Raw genomic sequence first — 16401 nt, forward strand, 5'->3', positions numbered from 1 at the left:
TGCAGCTTTTCACCGGGAAAATCAAAGACAACCTAATTTGTCGATACCTAAGCCTGCTTCACGACACGCAACAATCCACAGCACCTTTTTGGCGGCCGGAACCGCCCACCGTGGCAGCACTTGCCTCGGTGTCCGCGAAGTTTTGAAAATCATTCAAGTTGCTGACCCGCGTGTTCCCCCCAACCCGAAAGGCCCCATTTACACGCGCCAGGTGAAGAGCTGCTGGGGACGGCGTGGGGCCCAAATTCCCCTGGCAAGGAATACGGCTGGCACACCGACCGCACACGTAAGAAAATCTGAACGAAATCCGTTGCGAAGTGGAAGCCTTCGCCCAGAAGAAGGGGCACAAGACCACACAGTTCGCCGTTTTCCTTGACCCCACGACAAATGACGCCAGCGAAAAAAAATGTACCCGGCCGACGCCCACCCCCTCCCGCCAGTAAGCCAAGGATGTGCCGGCTCCGGCGGGAAGCGGGGCAAGTGGGGCGTGATTACCCCGCCCAAAGCGGGCAACAAAGGGCGGCTGCCCAGGGGCCGGTGGTTGGGGCGCCGCCCGCCCACCCCCCGCGCCGAAACGCCGGCACGCAGCGCGCCCGACCCCACAGCCCCAACAGACCGCCCAAGGAGGAAGGGCGCCGCGGCCATCTTTCGCGAACGGGGGGTGGCGATGGCCACAAAGCGGCGCCGGCCCGACGGCCCAGCCCCGGCCGAAGAGCCCCCGCGACGTCACAAAAAAAGACATTGTTTTGCGGCCAGGGACCCCACGAACAGCACGCCCCCCACGGCCGGCCGCATCCTGCGCAAGCCTCGGCCAAACGGAAAACAAGCACACCGCCTTTTCATTTGGAGTTACGATCCCCACGGCAAAAAGCCACGGCGCCATTTCGCAAGCCCAAAGGGGGCCCAACTGTTCCGGGGGCGCCGGCCGCAAACCCCCCACCCACGAGAAGGCTGAAAAAACACCACCGGCGACCTTTTTTCAAAAGCAGAGAGCAGCCATTCGTTTTTCTGCGTTATTTACCTTTTGCACAAAAGCAGCGCATTCCAGAGGAAGCGCGAACGCGGAAGTGGAAAGGGCGTTCGCCCGTTATCCGCCCCATGGCCTACCGCTACCGCAAATCCTTTCTTCGCTGCGCTTAAGCCGAAATACGCGGGGGCGCCGGGGGCCGCAGGGCCAAAGAAAAAAACACCCCCCGAAAGACGCAAACGGCCAGGATGCCGGGAGTGCGCCGGAAAGGGCTAGTTGCTGGAAGACGCCTGGATAGANCGTTCGCCGCTGTATTCTGTTGCGAAAATGTGGCTGGGAGGGTTCCTGACCTCGCGTTGGTGAAAAAAAGGTCTTCACAAGCGCCGCCCTGATCTTCGCTGGCGCTTTGCGTGCACCGCCGGCTTTGTTGCACGTGCGTGCGGTTGGCGCCACCCGAAGTTGCCGCCACGAGGTCAATCCACAGCAGCTCCTTTCGCATAATCTTTTTCCAAAGCGCAAGCGAATGTATTTCCTTAGACTTTTTTTGGATCCACCATGGCAACGCCAGCTGCCCCCCCCGCACGCGTGGGGGTTTCCTGGCGCGAATAAAAGATCTTTTTGGCACACCGCCAGCTACGCCCACCCGTGCAGACCCCCACCCTCTGCTTAAACACGGCCGGGCTTTTGTTGGAAAGCATTTCTCCTTTTTTCACCTTTGTCCATTTCAGCCTTGCTCCCCGTCTCGCTGGTACTTTGCCGTTGGCCAGAGCATGTGCTGTCATAGTTCCCGGAATCGCCGCTAAGAGATCTCTGGCTGCTGCACGTCTTTCCTGCCAAGCGCCGCGGTGCTTCCAACTGTCCCACCCCCCGCGCTGCGCGGGCGACCCCCAAGAAGCTCTCGCTCGTTTTTGCGAAAAGACCCACCAGCTCGGCTTGGCGCTTTGGGTGTGCCGGCGGGTCGAAGTAACGCAGTCGTGCCCGCCCCTCCCCGGGCCCCCAAATAGTTGATCGTTACCGGGTCCCAAGAAAATCCAAAAGCCTTCTGAGGGTGCCTGCGGATATGAAAGGTGCGCTTGCATGCCGTGCCCTGAAAAGATCTCTTGCCCGTTGCTTTTTGACGCCTTCACGTCTCCAGACTTTGAATTTGATGAATCTTGCGACAAAAGCCCGCGGGTCCGCCACCCGCAAAACGCCCTCTTAGGGAAACGGCGGCGCGGTAGCTTTGACACAAAGTGAAAACCCGGCTGTCGTGGGTGTTTCCCTGCCGGGTTGCCCTGGCAAGGTGTCCGCCCGCTGCCCACAGGTGTGCCTTCTCCGAAAACCACTTTTGTCAGCGCACTGGTCGCGCGCGTCTTTGCTTTCGGCGCCCCCCCCCTTTCTTTTCACCAGACCCGCTGTGATGAGTCATGCTTTCTCATTCCTGAGCCAGCTATCGGTGTGATCCCCTTTTCAGCGATGCGTGGTGACCTTCTGTCGGCTTTTTATGTCTGGCTGCGAATGCGGAAACCATAAATAAGTGGCAGTGGTTTGTGTCCCTCTTTTGCTTTGTGCACGCTTCGTGTGTGCGTTTTGCTTTCTTCGCTAAGGTTAGGTTTTTTCACGCAAAGACCCAGGCGGCGCCAAGTCTCGCACATGCAACGGTGGGCTCCCATGACAAAATCCCTTTCAGACGCCCTCGATCCGTGGTCAGTGCAAAAACAGTTGAAACAAAGCAGGTGGGTTTTGCCGGTCCGCTGTTCGGCCTCCTTGGCCATCAATGTGGTTAGGACGGGGATGGTTTCGCGCCTCAGAATGGCGGGGGTCGCAAAGTAGTGCTGTGCGACCCGGTCGATTTCCACGTTCAAGCCTTGCCCACTGCAGAGCCACCGCCTTCTGGCGCCCTCATTCCCATCCTGGCTGGGAAACTGGCTTGGGCGCTTGGGGCTACTTCTTGGCGCTGGGTCTCGTTCGGCTTTGTCTTGTGCGGTCGTCTTCGGGCTTGCGTCGTCTCCCCGGGTTTCTGGTCTGCATGTTTTCCGCCGCCCCCCTCCCCCCAAGGTCCGCCGCAGCGGCAAAACAGCGCACCGTCACAATGGACGGCTTGGTGGAAACTCGGGTCTGCGTTGGCTCTGTCTGGCGCGGTGGCGTTCTCGCCGCTAGCATCGCGCATTGCCCCAGCGCAACCGCGGCCTTACAACGGCCCCTTCGCTTTGGCCTGGTGGGCGGAGAATTAAATGCCGCCACCGACGCCGCCCTCGGTTCCCGCTATGCCCTGTGTGGGGGGGGGGGCTTTTAACCTGCCGTTGGGGCGGCCAGGTGAGGGGTGGGGTGGGTGCGGGGAAAGTCCACAATCGCCTCACAAATCCACCAAAAGGCGGTTTTGTGACCCCCCCCCGGGGTGTCCGGGAAAGCGTTCCGGTTGAAGGGCCCCAGCCTTTCGCCCCCCGCAGCCCCGGATGGCGACAGACCCGACAGTTTGGGCGCGCTCGGCCTTTTTGTCTTCAGCGCAAAAAGGGGACATACCGCGATCGGCGATACGAGGGGGAAAGCGCCGCGGTTCTTTGCCGTTGCTTCAAGCCTCTCCATTCCTTGCGGCTTTGCCGTCTTTGCTCTGCCTGAAAAAGAGGCTTCGGCCTGTTTACGTCCATCAACGGATGTCACGTCAGCCCGCTCGTTTGACCAGGTAAGATGACGCGTCCGTCTTCGCCGAAGACGGTGGTGGTGGTGGTGGGGAAAGGCAGCGTGCTTTGCGGCAGAAAGCCGCGGGCTAACCCCTCTTTTTGTTTATGGAGCATCACATGGCTGTCGGCACGAGGCCGGGTCTCCCAGTGGCTCCCGCGCTCGTGTGTGGTAGTGCGTCTCTTTTCCCTCTGCAGCCGAGCCCGTTTTAACACCTTTAGCAAACAGTGGTGGCGCTTAAAGGTAAATGTAAGGGTGGCGGGAAAAGGATGGGGGGGTGGGGGTTTTCTTTCCACCCCCCCCCCCCCTTCGCGGGCGCACCGAACCCGACATGGATGGCAAAAAGCCATTTGCTGTTATATACCGCTCCGGTGCGCTGCTGTATGGGGCTTTGCCGCGGGAATTGGTGGTGGTGGTTCGCTCTGGCCCCCCCCTGCGCAACGGGCGCTTTTCCCATTGTCACCGGGGGGGGGGGTGTTTGGCCTTTGCGGGGGTGGGCGCCAAGCCCTTTTTCCCGCCTGGCGGCCCCAGCGGTCATAAGAGGCGGAAAGCGCCGTGATTGCCAGGCTGTAGTTTACTTCTGCGACGGTGGTCGTTAGGGATGCCTTCGGCTCAGACCCCCGAGCCAAGCTTGTCAAGTATCACGCCCGGGTTTGACATAGCTACTTTTCTCTTGCAGAAAAAAAAACTCGAAAACAGGCTCCAGCACACATGGGGATTTGCTTTGCCATCCAGTCGCTTAGGTTCTTCCTCCCTGCGTCGCACATGTCCCTCCCGACATCGTTATTACACCCTCCTTTGCTGAGTCACTTTTCTTCGAATGCATGGGTGGTTCTCTTTTCCGTAACCTGCGAGGAATGCATGTCATTTTCGACGCGCGCGGGCCGCGGTTGACGTGCGTGGCTCCTCTTTCCTTTGCGCGGGCATCGCCGTGAAAACTGCCCGCTGCATCTCCTGTCTCGCTTTCGTCGTATCCGGCCAAATGCGGGAACGGCTTGGAGGCGACACGCAAAAACTCCCTGCATCTTTTTTGAACTGCTCAGACCCATGCTTTCCCACCCGGCGATCACTCAGGAGACACAACCTCTGCGCAGATCTACCTTTCCTCGACCTACCGTCTCCAGAGAAATACAATGCACTTTCAGTTTCTTTTCCGGCGTTCTCCTGCCCGAACCCGATGGCCTTTCGGGTTCCTCGGCGTGGTGCCTTGGGTCTCCGTGCTTCGACGCCCGTCCCCGGCGACGCCCCAATGACGGGGAGGAGGCATCTCAGTGCGTGGTATCTCAGGGCCCAGTGCATTCACATTATTCCACAGGGGGGGGTGGCCGAGCAGCCCCCTCCCGCTATCCCCTTTCCTGCCAGCTGCAGAGCCGCTTCTGCTGGTGACAGGGCCATCCCCCCTACGTCGTAGTGGGGGGTCAGAGCGATGCATCGCTGTTGATGTCGGCGGTCGAGGCCCTGGATGGCGTTGCATCGGAGCCACCTGCGACAGCGAACGCGTCTGTGCCATCCGCCTGATGGGCGAAGTGTCGGCGTGACTCGAGCGCGTATCAGACGGTCCTCGCTGCCTACTGGTGTGGGGAGCGTGAGCCACCCCGAGGGTCGCACGAGGTGGTGACCGGCACCATGGGCATGGCTGTGAGGCGACCTGCGAGGAGGCTGGGGGGGGGGGAGGAGCTCGAGGCAGGGGCCGAGCTCAGATGACTGGGTCGGCGCATTGCTGTAGCGCGCGCCTGCGGCTTCTTCGCACCACGTGGGTGGGGCCTGCGACTGGCCGGTGTAGAGGGGGGCCGCACTCGTGCTTCTTGCCAGTTAAGGGAGATGTTGGCACACCAAAAATGTAACGTTGATACTTAGGCTCTTCTTTACTTCCCTCCTTTTTCTTTGCAGTCGGTAGTGTTTTCGAAAACTCTCACTCTGAAATGTTGACGGCATCTGGTCTCATGGTCGGCTTTGCGTTCGTGGCAAAAACCGCGGATGAGTCTTGTAGTTACATAGTGAATGTTTGCGGCCACGATTCTGTTGGGCCCCCACTTGCCCGAAGTATGAACGCAGTGGATACTGAGTACGTAGAGCACCGCGGAGTCGATAATCTTATTATCCCCATCTCCGTCAGCGAACCGAAAGAAACAAAAAGTGGCGATTACGCATACTGCGTGGATGTTGTCGTGCATACGCTTTTGATTAAAAAGTGCTCTCCCGGGCACCGCCTTCTTCAACATCTGACGGAAAAACTGGTGACGCTTTCGATGGAGTGGATTCGAAATGAGTGTGGTGTACAATTGTTGCCGAGGTCTTGTCGAATCGCTGGCAACCCCCTTTACTATGACGACACCGTCGAAACATCAAAGTCGATGACTTCGATAATCGAGAACGCTGCTGCGCTGCTTCAGAGGAAGTCAAATAGTTCTTTTACTCGCAAGGACGAGCAAGACACCATTCCGGATGCACTTGATTTAATGAAGGCACAGGTACCGGAGTGCAAACAACCGCGGATTCGTGAAGTGATATCAACACCAGCGATCAAAAAAGGGTTTTTGGTAGACGGAAATGCACGACTTTACGGCCCTGACGGAAGCAGTGAAGGTTCTGGCAAAGCTCCAGACCCTTTGTCACACATTCCACAATCACTGCGGGAGAGGTGTCAAATTATTGACACACGAAACGTGGAAGGGCTCACCGCTCCCCCTGCTAAAACACTGAAGTCCGTAGATAAGACGGCAAATACGCACACTTCCGGCACGATTGTCGCACCTACTTCTGAGCTTCAAGGAAAAGACGAGGCTAGCTGGGCCCGCTTCTCCATAGAGCGTACTGGGGAGAAGGTGATCGTTAGATTTTTAGTACCTGACAGTGTGTCCTCACTTCATGACATTGATCTCTCTGCAACAAAAGACACACTGGAAATTAATGGAAGCGTAACTCAGCTGCCAGTGCCTATCGTGACGGATGACGTGCAGGCCAAGTTTGTCAAATCCACACGGATCTTGATCGTGACATGTATGATTGATGTATCATAAAATAGTCAAGAAGAATTATTTTTGCCACTCATCCTCAGCAGCCGACTAGTAGCAAATTCACTCTCCTGTTCGAAAAACAAATAGGCTCTCTCTCGCGGAGTATAAAGCGGAATTTCGCACGACTTGACAAAATCGCTGCACACTACTCAAGTCAACTGCATATGCTCGGGAAACTATCTGTAAAATACCTTAAATTTACTCCCTTTACATCTCTGCTCACTACTGCTGCAAATGTTGGTTGTATAGCTGCTCACAGTCCAGAAAGCGACTGGAGGAGACATAAATAAACATGGCTCAACTCGTCCCTTTAGTTGAACTGCCCAGCGGCAAAAAAATATATAGTGTCCGAGGGCAGCAGTTCGAAGTGGACAGGCAATATGATCTGGTCAAGGTTGTTGGATTTGGTGCGTGTGGCACTGTTTGTTCAGCGGTCGCGAACGGGTCGGGTGAGCGAGTGGCGATCAAGCGACTGTCGCGTGTTTTTGGTGATCTTCGTGAAGGGAAACGAATTTTGCGGGAGATGGAGATAATGACGTCGCTGAAGCACAATAATCTGATTCGCCTCCACCACTTCATGCGGCCACAGTCAAAGGAGACTTTTGAGGACATATACTTGGTGATGGATCTTTATGACACAGATCTAAATCGTATTATACGAAGTCGGCAGAAACTCACTGATGAACATCTGCAGTATTTTATGATTCAAGCGTTCCGTGGATTGCATTACCTTCACTCTGCCAAGGTGATGCATCGCGACCTGAAGCCGAGCAACTTGCTTGTAAATGCAGACTGCGCTCTAGCAATCTGCGATTTTGGGCTGGCTCGTGATGATCAAGTGATGAGCTCGTCAGATCTCACACAGTACGTCGTAACACGGTGGTACAGACCCCCTGAGGTACTCGGGATGGGATCCAATCAGTACACGAGCGCGGTCGATGTCTGGAGCCTTGGCCTGATCTTTGCAGAGCTAATGCTGGGGCGCACTTTGCTTCCGGGAACAGATTATATTGGACAGCTAGTAATGATTGTCAACCTATTAGGATCCCCGTCCATAGATGACATGGAGTTTCTGAGCTCAGAAGCAAAGGCATTTATTCTCTCTCAGCCGCGTCGGCCGGCTCTCTCCTTCAGAGATCTTTTTCCAATGGCTACAGAAGAGGCAACTGACCTTCTGTCGAAGCTGCTAGTTTTCCATCCAGCGAGGCGATTAACTGCGAAGCAAGTGATGGAACATCCATATTTTTCGAAGTACAGAGATGCCGCAGAAGAAGCTGACGCTCCTGATCCGTTTGTGTGGAATCATAGCCATATAGAAACCAAAGAGCAACTCCGTGAGGATTTGTGGCGGGTTGTCGAAGCCCATTCGCAATCGAACGGATAGGAATCTGGTTCTCACTTTTTTGTTGCATGCACCACTCAAACCTCTTCTAATAAGAACACCCGCTTTTAAATCGTCCACTGACGGTGCACTGTGGCTATTGCTGAGCAAGGCAACACTCCACATTTCTTCTCCGCAAATTAAAATTCACTGTAATTTCTAGAGATCGAAGATCCCTCGTTTCTGGACTGTTAAAAAGAAAAAATAAGAAACTCTGATGAAGCGTAAACCAATCTTGTGCGCGCTGCTGCCCAATCTATACTTCCTCCCCTTTTCCCCGCCTCTCAATAGTACATGGATACTTCGATCGTTTTTTATTTTTTTTTTATTTTTGCTCATCAAGGGATAATTATTCGACGATCTCTTTCGTATACACCGGTAAGTTGAGACGCATGAGACGTCCGCGTGAGCCAGCACCAGGGGAGTGCTGTGGAAGCGGGTGTACCCGCTGCGTATGGGATATTTACTACGATGAAGTCGCCAGATTTGAAGAGCTTATAGCAGGCGGGGGGATCGAAGAGGATTGCACCCAATCCTCAGAGGAGGAAGAGGTTGTTAATTATATCGGTTCCGTTGTGGTGAAGTACATTGATCCACCAGCTTTGCCCACCACAGGCTCTCCAGGTGAGTGGGAGAGAGCCGAAATGAAGGCGCGCGGTTTCTTTCCCATTGACAGAATCGAACTAGTGAGCTGCAGCACATCCCTGTTTTCTCCAACTGATCCGGGAATCAGCGTCGTCAACCTCTTCACATCCGCAAAAGGCAGGACAATGCTACCAGGCGATGTAGTGGAGGTTCTTGTGACTAACAGTCGCGGTACTCAGGACGCCGATGACGTTGAGAGGCTGTGCAAGGCGCTTCGCCTGGATCCGTATGCGTGGTGCGAGCTGCATCGCTCCCCGTTTGTGCCGGAAGACAACTTTCCCCCGTGGCTTCCGCTACAAAAGCCTCTGACACTTGGACAGCTTCTCTCTGCCTACGTCGATATAAGCAGTAGTAGCTACCTGTTGCATCAGAGCTTTTTCGAAAGTCTTTTTCGAATTTACAGCGACTCCAAACCTTCCTCAGCATCTTCGACTTCAACCACCCCGTCACCCGATCCAGAGAAGGTGCGACTTCTTGAGGCCTGCGCGTCCTCTGAAACAGGTCCCCAGCTGCTGCGTTCGCTGTCAAAAAGCAGTACACCGCTTTGCTACCCTTCTCTTGTCGACGTACTTGAGGTCTTTTCCTTCGTCCAAATTCCACTTGACCGTCTCCTTGAGGTCAGTGGACCGCTCCAGACGCGCAGGTATAGCCTGGCAAACTGGATTCCTGCAACGCTTCCGCCAAGCCCACTTCAGCTGTGCATGAGGGAGGTGTGCGCTCGACGCTCTGCAAATTTACCTGCAGCTACTGCCGTTGGCGCGGACGCTCAGCGCGTTGCAGACATGCTCAACAGAGCTGCTCAGGATGCCTCCAGGGACCACAGCGACTTTTTCTTTGGACACACGTCCCACCCGTTGTGTTGTGCAGCGCGCTCTATGACGAGGAGCGCAGCTGCCGCAGGTCAGAGAGGCATGTACGTCAGCTTTTCTCTTTTTGGAAACTCTTTATTTGCCCGGCAGCTTCAGGCTGGATGCACAGCTCTGTGCAACCCTGCTCAAGCCAAGAGTTTGTGCAGTCAACTTTTTCTTATCGGGTGTGGCACAGGGATTGCTCCTTTGATTGCGGCTGTCACGCAGCTGATGCTTCGTCGCGCCTCCACAGCCGCCGGCAGTGCTCCGTTTCCATGCTGGGTGTTCTACGGAGCGCGCACAAAGGCGGAACTTTTGTATGATGAAACCCTCCAGGAAGCACTGAGGACAGGAGCCATTGCCAAGTACGAGTACGCGCTTTCCCGAGAGGAGGACAATAAGAAGCAAGGCAGGTATGTGACCGACCTTGTGAAGCGGAACAGGCTAATGGTCACGGGTTCCCTGCAAAACGAGGGTCAGCTATTTGTGTGTGGTCCGGCAAAGGCTCTTCTATCTGTTCGGCAGCTGGTCAAGTGCGACCTGCTCGCCGAGCCAGACGATGATGACAGTGTGCAGGAGCAACGACTGTTGATGCTAGAGGATCGAGGGCGACTGAACTTCGATATATGGAGCACGGGAAACATATTTGAGTGATGCATACGTTCCTATCGCTGTGTATGATGGACTACATGAGTGAACGGTTAAAAAAATAGAGGCGCAGCAATGGAACTTTCAGTGAATCAGTATTCCTCTACATGGATCTTGCAGAGCTTTTCGGCGCGGCGCTTGAGATGTACACGTCTATTTGAGTATGAGGTGCTAATGGATGCTTTGTTTTGTACATCACGCACAGTCTCTCCACTTTTGACGTTGTGCCCTTATCGCTGATACGGTGCATATTTCTCGTTACTGCGCAATCTCCAACTGTTGCGCTAGTGAAGCCACTGGTGTCCGTGAATCTGCATCATACATAGAAACCATTCAATGATACAGTTTATCGATACTATCGCAAGTGAGGCGGAAGAAGAAGAGCATTGGCGCTGGCATGAGCGAGCTGCTTAAACGCGTGCAGCCCAACCTTGATAACTGCGCGTGCGTTTTCCTCAGAGTATCATACCATGGCAAACGGCAAGAGGGCCAGTATTCGCAACATTGCATTTAGCCAAGCCATCGCCACGTTTCGTGAAGCTGAAGGACTGAACTTTATCGTCGAAGACGCCTTTTCGAAGAACACATTATGAAGGCCACTGACCCTTCTGCACGAGTATTTAAGCCGTTGAGGGAGTACTGGCGGTCTTGCCCCGAGGAGGAAGAGCAACCTTACCTGAGCCAGATCACGATGCGCGTCCACTCAAGCCTGTCCGCGGTGGGCTTCGCAGCGTTCAGCCGTACGTTGACGGACGCAGGCATTAGCCACAACGTTTTGCAGGCTACTACCACGATAAAATTTTTGTCCCTGCGGCGAGCAGGGCGACAGCGTTGAGTGTACTGACTGTTCTTTCCGCTGGATCTTTCTAGTGACATTATCGACCACCTCGGTGTCTTGGTCTTTTGTGCTTTGGCACTCAAACACGGAAAAGCAAACAGCTCTCTGCGGTCTCTTGCATTCCAGAGCCTCTCTGCACATCAGCGATGCAGTCCGATGGGCTCCTTTCGTTCTGTTTTATGCGCAATGCCATGTGTTGCTGCTGCGAAGAAAAAGAAGCACATAGGCACTTCTGGGGTGCCGTTCTTGGAGCCCCCTTCCACTATTCCTCTCTCCCCATCGTTTCTCCGTTTTCACATTTTCCGAAGCTGGGTCGAGGGGCCGACAGCAGTGGCTAGAGACACGCATCACAAACTCATCATTGTAAGGCGAGGATGCCGCAAGACACGTACTTTCGCCGTGCCATCAATTGGATGTACGGGGACGATGCCTACCTTCAAAACATGCCAACGAAGGACCTGGCCAACAAGCACATTAACGAACTTCTCGGCCGGCACCCCTACCACCCGTACGATCCCGATATGAAGGCCGACAACCCCTGCTACCAATTCAACGCACTCTTTCACGAATGCATGGAGGCGGATCACGTGGAGGGGTACGAACTTTATCAGAAGCATGTTGCCTGCTACTTCCCGTACAAGGTAGATTTGATGAAGTGTATCGCCAAGGAGAAGCGGCGCCATCGCATGGAGGTGGAAGCTCTAGAAGAGAAAGGTCCGAAAAGCTGATCCCTGGTCCTAATACGCGTTCTGTTACTCATGCCAACATCCTTCCTATTCACAAGCTTGTTGAGTAGAATAAAAAAAATGCCGGTCAACCCCACTGAGGGTTAGCAGTGTCACTGCGCCGTTTCGTTTGATGAAAACGAAAAGCACAAAAAAAGTCGGCTTCACCGTGGCTGACAATGAATCCTCGCAGATCTCTGCTGCTCGAGTTGGGTCACGTGAGCACTTATGTGCACCATGCCAATGGGCGCGACGCGAGTGTGTGCTCAGGCGAGACAGGTACACTTTTCTGTGCTGAGTGGAGTGCTTCACTTTTATTTTTTCGTCTCGTATGCCCCTTCTGGACTGTCCTCAAATCATCGCTTCTCTCCCTTGTCTACGCTTTTGCGATGCTCTGCACGCACTCCGCCCCCGCCGCTCAGCAGCTAACAACTGTCGGGACACCGCTTGTAAATCGCGCCTTCTTTTATGCCATTGCACCTTTGTTTTGCTTGACGTTGAGGTCGGCAGTGAAGTGTGTGGTGCTTCGTTGCGCTGCAAAGGACTCTAATGACTCAGAGTGACTTCCTGCCACGCACCACGTCTACTTGGCATATCCCGCTTTCTCTTCATTCTCGCACAGGCGAGATACGTTATCACAGAAGAAAAGGGATTCGACCAGTCGCTACAGGTGTCTCTTTCCACCTCCGGCACAGGGCTTCGGCGACGTCTGTTGCTACCGATCAACCGCCTCGAACAAACTTTACACACAGCTGGCTCAGTTCTTCCGAGGTCCTTCTTAGACGCCTAGGCGGATCAGATGGGATCGCAGAGCGGGAAAGCGTCTTTATCGACGTCCAATCGGCGCCGCGCGGTGTGTGATTTGTGTGGCACGAAAGCGACCCGCAAGTCGTCACTGCAAACGGGAAGCACCCTCGTCCTCAAGCAATGTAGCCGCTGCCATCTTCGCTGCTGCGGCGAGTGCTACGTGTGGCGCCGCTACGGGTCTAGTTTTTCGACCTGCTATGACGAGGAGCACGCTGTTGCCGAGTTTGCGCCAGTGTGTCGGCGATGCGTAGCAGGGCCGAATCTGGTCGCCAACGCACCGCGGTTTGTTTGGAATAAGATTTTTGAATACTGTGACGCGACGGCAAAGCATCATCTGCTGCAGCTATGCCACGCCACGCAGATGGGCGTTGTGCTGCCGTACCCTCACACGCGGTACGGGTGGAGTACTTTTTTCGAAGGTAGGCATTTCATCTCCAAAGGTGCCAACGGTGAGGTTTATCACACGGTGGTGCGTCGCGACATTACGAAGGAGCTCGCGCGGTCTCTAATTGATGCGCTGGATGCAAAGGTGCTAGCCGATCTTTCTGGTCGCGCGGTGGCGGTGAAGGCGATCCGAAAGTCGACTGTTTTCTCCTTGAGGAGGTGGAAGCACATTCAACGGGAGGTGGACACGCTACGTAGATGCTGCCATCGTCACGTCGTTCAGCTGCACTTCGTCGCGCAGGGCCCCAGTGAGGTCTACATTGTGCTTCAGTACGTGGCGGGCGGAGACTTGTTTGACTGGCTAGTTCGCCAACAGATTCCAATGGAGTATGATGTGGTCGTCATCGCGCGCCAGCTTCTCGAAACGCTTCACTTTATGCACGAGGTGTGCGGCGTTGTGCATCGCGATATCAAGCCGGAGAACATTCTGCTGCAACCCGTTGCAAATCCAGATGTACAGAGGCAGGGGGATGGATCTCTCGGTGCAGACGACGGGCGCTCCACGGAGCACACCAACTCGTCTGATGATTTGTACATACGCCTTGCTGACTTCGGGTACGCGAAGCTGCTTCCGCAAAACGAGGCTGGAGATGCGACCTTGTCGCCAGCACAGATCTCGCGCCCCCCTTTGCCGCCTGTACCCGCGGATGCCATTGGTATTGTAGGACCTAGGGCGGAAAACGTGCAGCGCACCGAGCCTCGTGCGAAGGCTTGCAAGCCGCTCCTCATTTCGTCCACTCCGTGTGGAACGCTCGGCTTCGCTGCCCCTGAGATTCTCTCCGCCTACAACGCGCGGAAAAACGCTTTGCAGCGCCCTCGTTCAAACCGGCAATCCGCCGAGCAGCTCGGAGACGCAGCCAAGCCGCGAACGCCGGTAGATTTAGTGAAGCGTATGGACATCTTTGCGGCTGGTGTGACTATATGCATCCTCCTGACGGGGTGCGAGCCGTTTCCGTGTCGGTCGTCGAAGGAGCATATTGAGGCTGTGCACGAAGGTCTGGACTTTAGCGGACCTCAGTGGAACTACGTTTCGCAGCCGGCCAAGAACTTACTACGTCGCATGCTTGCGCCAAGGGCAGCGGATCGTCCCTCAGCCTTTGAGTGTCTCAACTCATCATGGATGAAGCACCAGGGCCCATACACTGACGCCACCTCAGAGGTGGAGGACGACGACGAGAATGCGCGTGGGAAAGGCCTCAATCGCAGCGCGTCTGTGTGGCAGCTACTCTCCACCTCGTTCCAGAACTCTGTCCACTCGCTGCGCAAGAATGAGGGGTGGCTATTTGTGCAGGATGCACAGGGACTCGTGACGACGATTCCACGTCAGCTTGTAAACGGTAGAGAAGATAGTGAGTCCTTTTCCGAGGCGCTTCATTCCCCCAACAGTTGCGAGCAGGCCTCCACTGTCTACTAGAGACTCTGAACGTTTCTCATCTTGGTCAAGTGCATTTCCATGCCATTGGCTTCTGTGTCGAAGTCTTTCTTCATCCTGCGAATCGTAGTGCACATTTCCTCATTCATGCACGAAGGACCCCTTACAGACCGCACGAATGCAAGGCCTTCCTCCTGCCTACACGCTCTTCCCCTCCCCCCCCAGATACTGCTGTTAGCTTTTCTTTGCTTTCTTTCCCTCTCAATACTTTCAATTCTCGTCTGCTTTATTTTCCCTTTTATCGCCCAGCACCGATGAATTCGAAAGCGCACCGCCCTCTTGTGTAGTTTCTCCATTCCTATTTTGTATGTTTCTTGGTTTCATCGCCTTGCACGACGCCCAACTTTCGCTTTTCTCTTACCCCGCCTTTTCTTTTCGATGATACTATGGTATGTCCCCATTCGCTTCTCCGATCACGATTTCCCCTGCTGTCTTGTACCATTTATGTTTTCCTCACTGCTGGTCTTACATGTTTTTTTTTTTCTTTGCGTCAGGGCCGCGACGGATTGGTCTTTCACGGCTCTTTTCCCGCTTTCCGCTCTGTTCTGCATTGTTCCGTGATGAGTGATCCAGTGATTCTCTTCCCTGTCTTCGGATCCTGCTTCTCTTGTTCGACTTAGACGGTGTTTTTGTAGTTTCTCCCTTCTCCCTTACTTCTTCGACGTTCACGCATTCTAAAAGCAAAGCAGAGGAGGAGAGAGCGCTTTATATGCGCTTCTGCTACGCCCATAATCTCGCTTTGTCTTTTCTTTGATTGCCGCTGCGACGACCGGCGGGTTCCTGCTGATCTCCCTAACACGTGCCTATACCACGGCTCCATCCCTTACATTCTCTTGTTGCTTCCTCCTACTTGACCCTGATGACGGGGAGGGGGCATCTCAGTGCGTGGTATCTCAGGGCCCAGTGCATTCACATTATTCCACAGGGGGGGGTGGCCGAGCAGCCCCCTCCCGCTATCCCCTTTCCTGCCAGCTGCAGAGCCGCTTCTGCTGGTGACAGGGCCATCCCCCCTACGACGTAGGGGGGGGGTCAGAGCGATGCATCGCTGTTGATGTCGGCGGTCGAGGCCCTGGATGGCGTTGCATCGGAGCCACCTGCGACAGCGAACGCGTCTGTGCCATCCGCCTGATGGGCGAAGTGTCGGCGTGACTCGAGCGCATATCAGACGGTCCTCGCTGCCTACTGGTGTGGGGAGCGTGAGCCACCCCGAGGGTCGCACGAGGTGGTGACCGGCACCATGGGCATGGCTGTGAGGCGACCTGCGAGGAGGCTGGGGGGGGAGGAGCTCGAGGCAGGGGCCGAGCTCAGATGACTGGGTCGGCGCATTGCTGTAGCGCGCGCCTGCGGCTTCTTCGCACCACGTGGGTGGGGCCTGCGACTGGCCGGTGTAGAGGGGGGCCGCACTCGTGTTGTACGGCAGGGAGTGAACACGTTGATGCAAAATGAAGTCGACCTTACTTGTATAGGCGGTGTTGAAGGAAAATGTTCGAAAATTTCTTCTCTCTTTTCCCCCTTTCCGTGCACGCGCCACTTTTAAGTGTTTACTTGCTTTTTGAACCTGCAGTACAGAGTGGGACCAACAGGAGGGCCCAATGGATGTCGAGCGAGGAATGACTCGTGCCTGTAAGCATAAGCAGCCAGCGACAAACCTTACCGCACCTCCGTCGAGGGCGCTTTTGGAAGCGGACACGGTCTTTTCTCCCGCTGCAGACGTGCCCTTTAGCGGGAGTGAGGCTCACTTTCACTGGTCGCGTGTTGGTCCCCGGAAGGAGAAAGGCATCTTTGAATACCGGAAGGAATCATCACCTTCCATGGGAACACGTCTGATGTCGCTTCCACGGATCACCGCGACTGCTGCCCCTTCGTCCTTACGCTTTCTGGCCCGCCTCAAAAGGAACCGCCTAGACAGAGGAGAAAAAACTTATACACAGAAGCTGCAGGCGTTGCTCAGATAGACGGAAGAAGTCCCTGGCTCATGAAGGGACACACAC

The 16401-nt window shown here is 55.1% G+C and overlaps 5 protein-coding genes across 5 annotated transcripts; all 5 read left to right on the forward strand.

Moving 5' to 3' along the window:
* Positions 1-5547: 5547 nt before the first annotated feature.
* LINJ_19_1470 (conserved hypothetical protein) lies at positions 5548-6645 on the forward strand (the record flags this gene model as incomplete). Its single annotated transcript, XM_001465077.1, has 1 exon — positions 5548-6645. The coding sequence occupies one exon, from the start codon at positions 5548-5550 to the stop codon at positions 6643-6645; it is 1098 nt and encodes a 365-aa protein (XP_001465114.1).
* A 289-nt stretch (positions 6646-6934) lies between these two features.
* Positions 6935-8026, forward strand: MPK4 (putative mitogen activated protein kinase 4; the record flags this gene model as incomplete). Its single annotated transcript, XM_001465078.1, has 1 exon — positions 6935-8026. The coding sequence occupies one exon, from the start codon at positions 6935-6937 to the stop codon at positions 8024-8026; it is 1092 nt and encodes a 363-aa protein (XP_001465115.1).
* A 389-nt stretch (positions 8027-8415) lies between these two features.
* Positions 8416-10170, forward strand: LINJ_19_1490 (oxidoreductase-like protein; the record flags this gene model as incomplete). Its single annotated transcript, XM_001465079.1, has 1 exon — positions 8416-10170. One exon carries the CDS (start codon positions 8416-8418, stop codon positions 10168-10170), a length of 1755 nt encoding a protein of 584 aa, XP_001465116.1.
* A 1206-nt stretch (positions 10171-11376) lies between these two features.
* On the forward strand, positions 11377-11730 carry LINJ_19_1500 (conserved hypothetical protein; the record flags this gene model as incomplete). The annotated part of the gene is made up of 1 exon (XM_001465080.1): positions 11377-11730. One exon carries the CDS (start codon positions 11377-11379, stop codon positions 11728-11730), a length of 354 nt encoding a protein of 117 aa, XP_001465117.1.
* A 796-nt stretch (positions 11731-12526) lies between these two features.
* On the forward strand, positions 12527-14392 carry LINJ_19_1510 (putative protein kinase; the record flags this gene model as incomplete). Its single annotated transcript, XM_001465081.1, has 1 exon — positions 12527-14392. The coding sequence occupies one exon, from the start codon at positions 12527-12529 to the stop codon at positions 14390-14392; it is 1866 nt and encodes a 621-aa protein (XP_001465118.1).
* Positions 14393-16401: the final 2009 nt, after the last annotated feature.

This window comes from Leishmania infantum, chromosome 19 (genome assembly GCF_000002875.2).
Source record: "Leishmania infantum JPCM5 genome chromosome 19".
In the NCBI taxonomy this organism is placed as follows: Eukaryota; Euglenozoa; class Kinetoplastea; order Trypanosomatida; family Trypanosomatidae; genus Leishmania; species Leishmania infantum.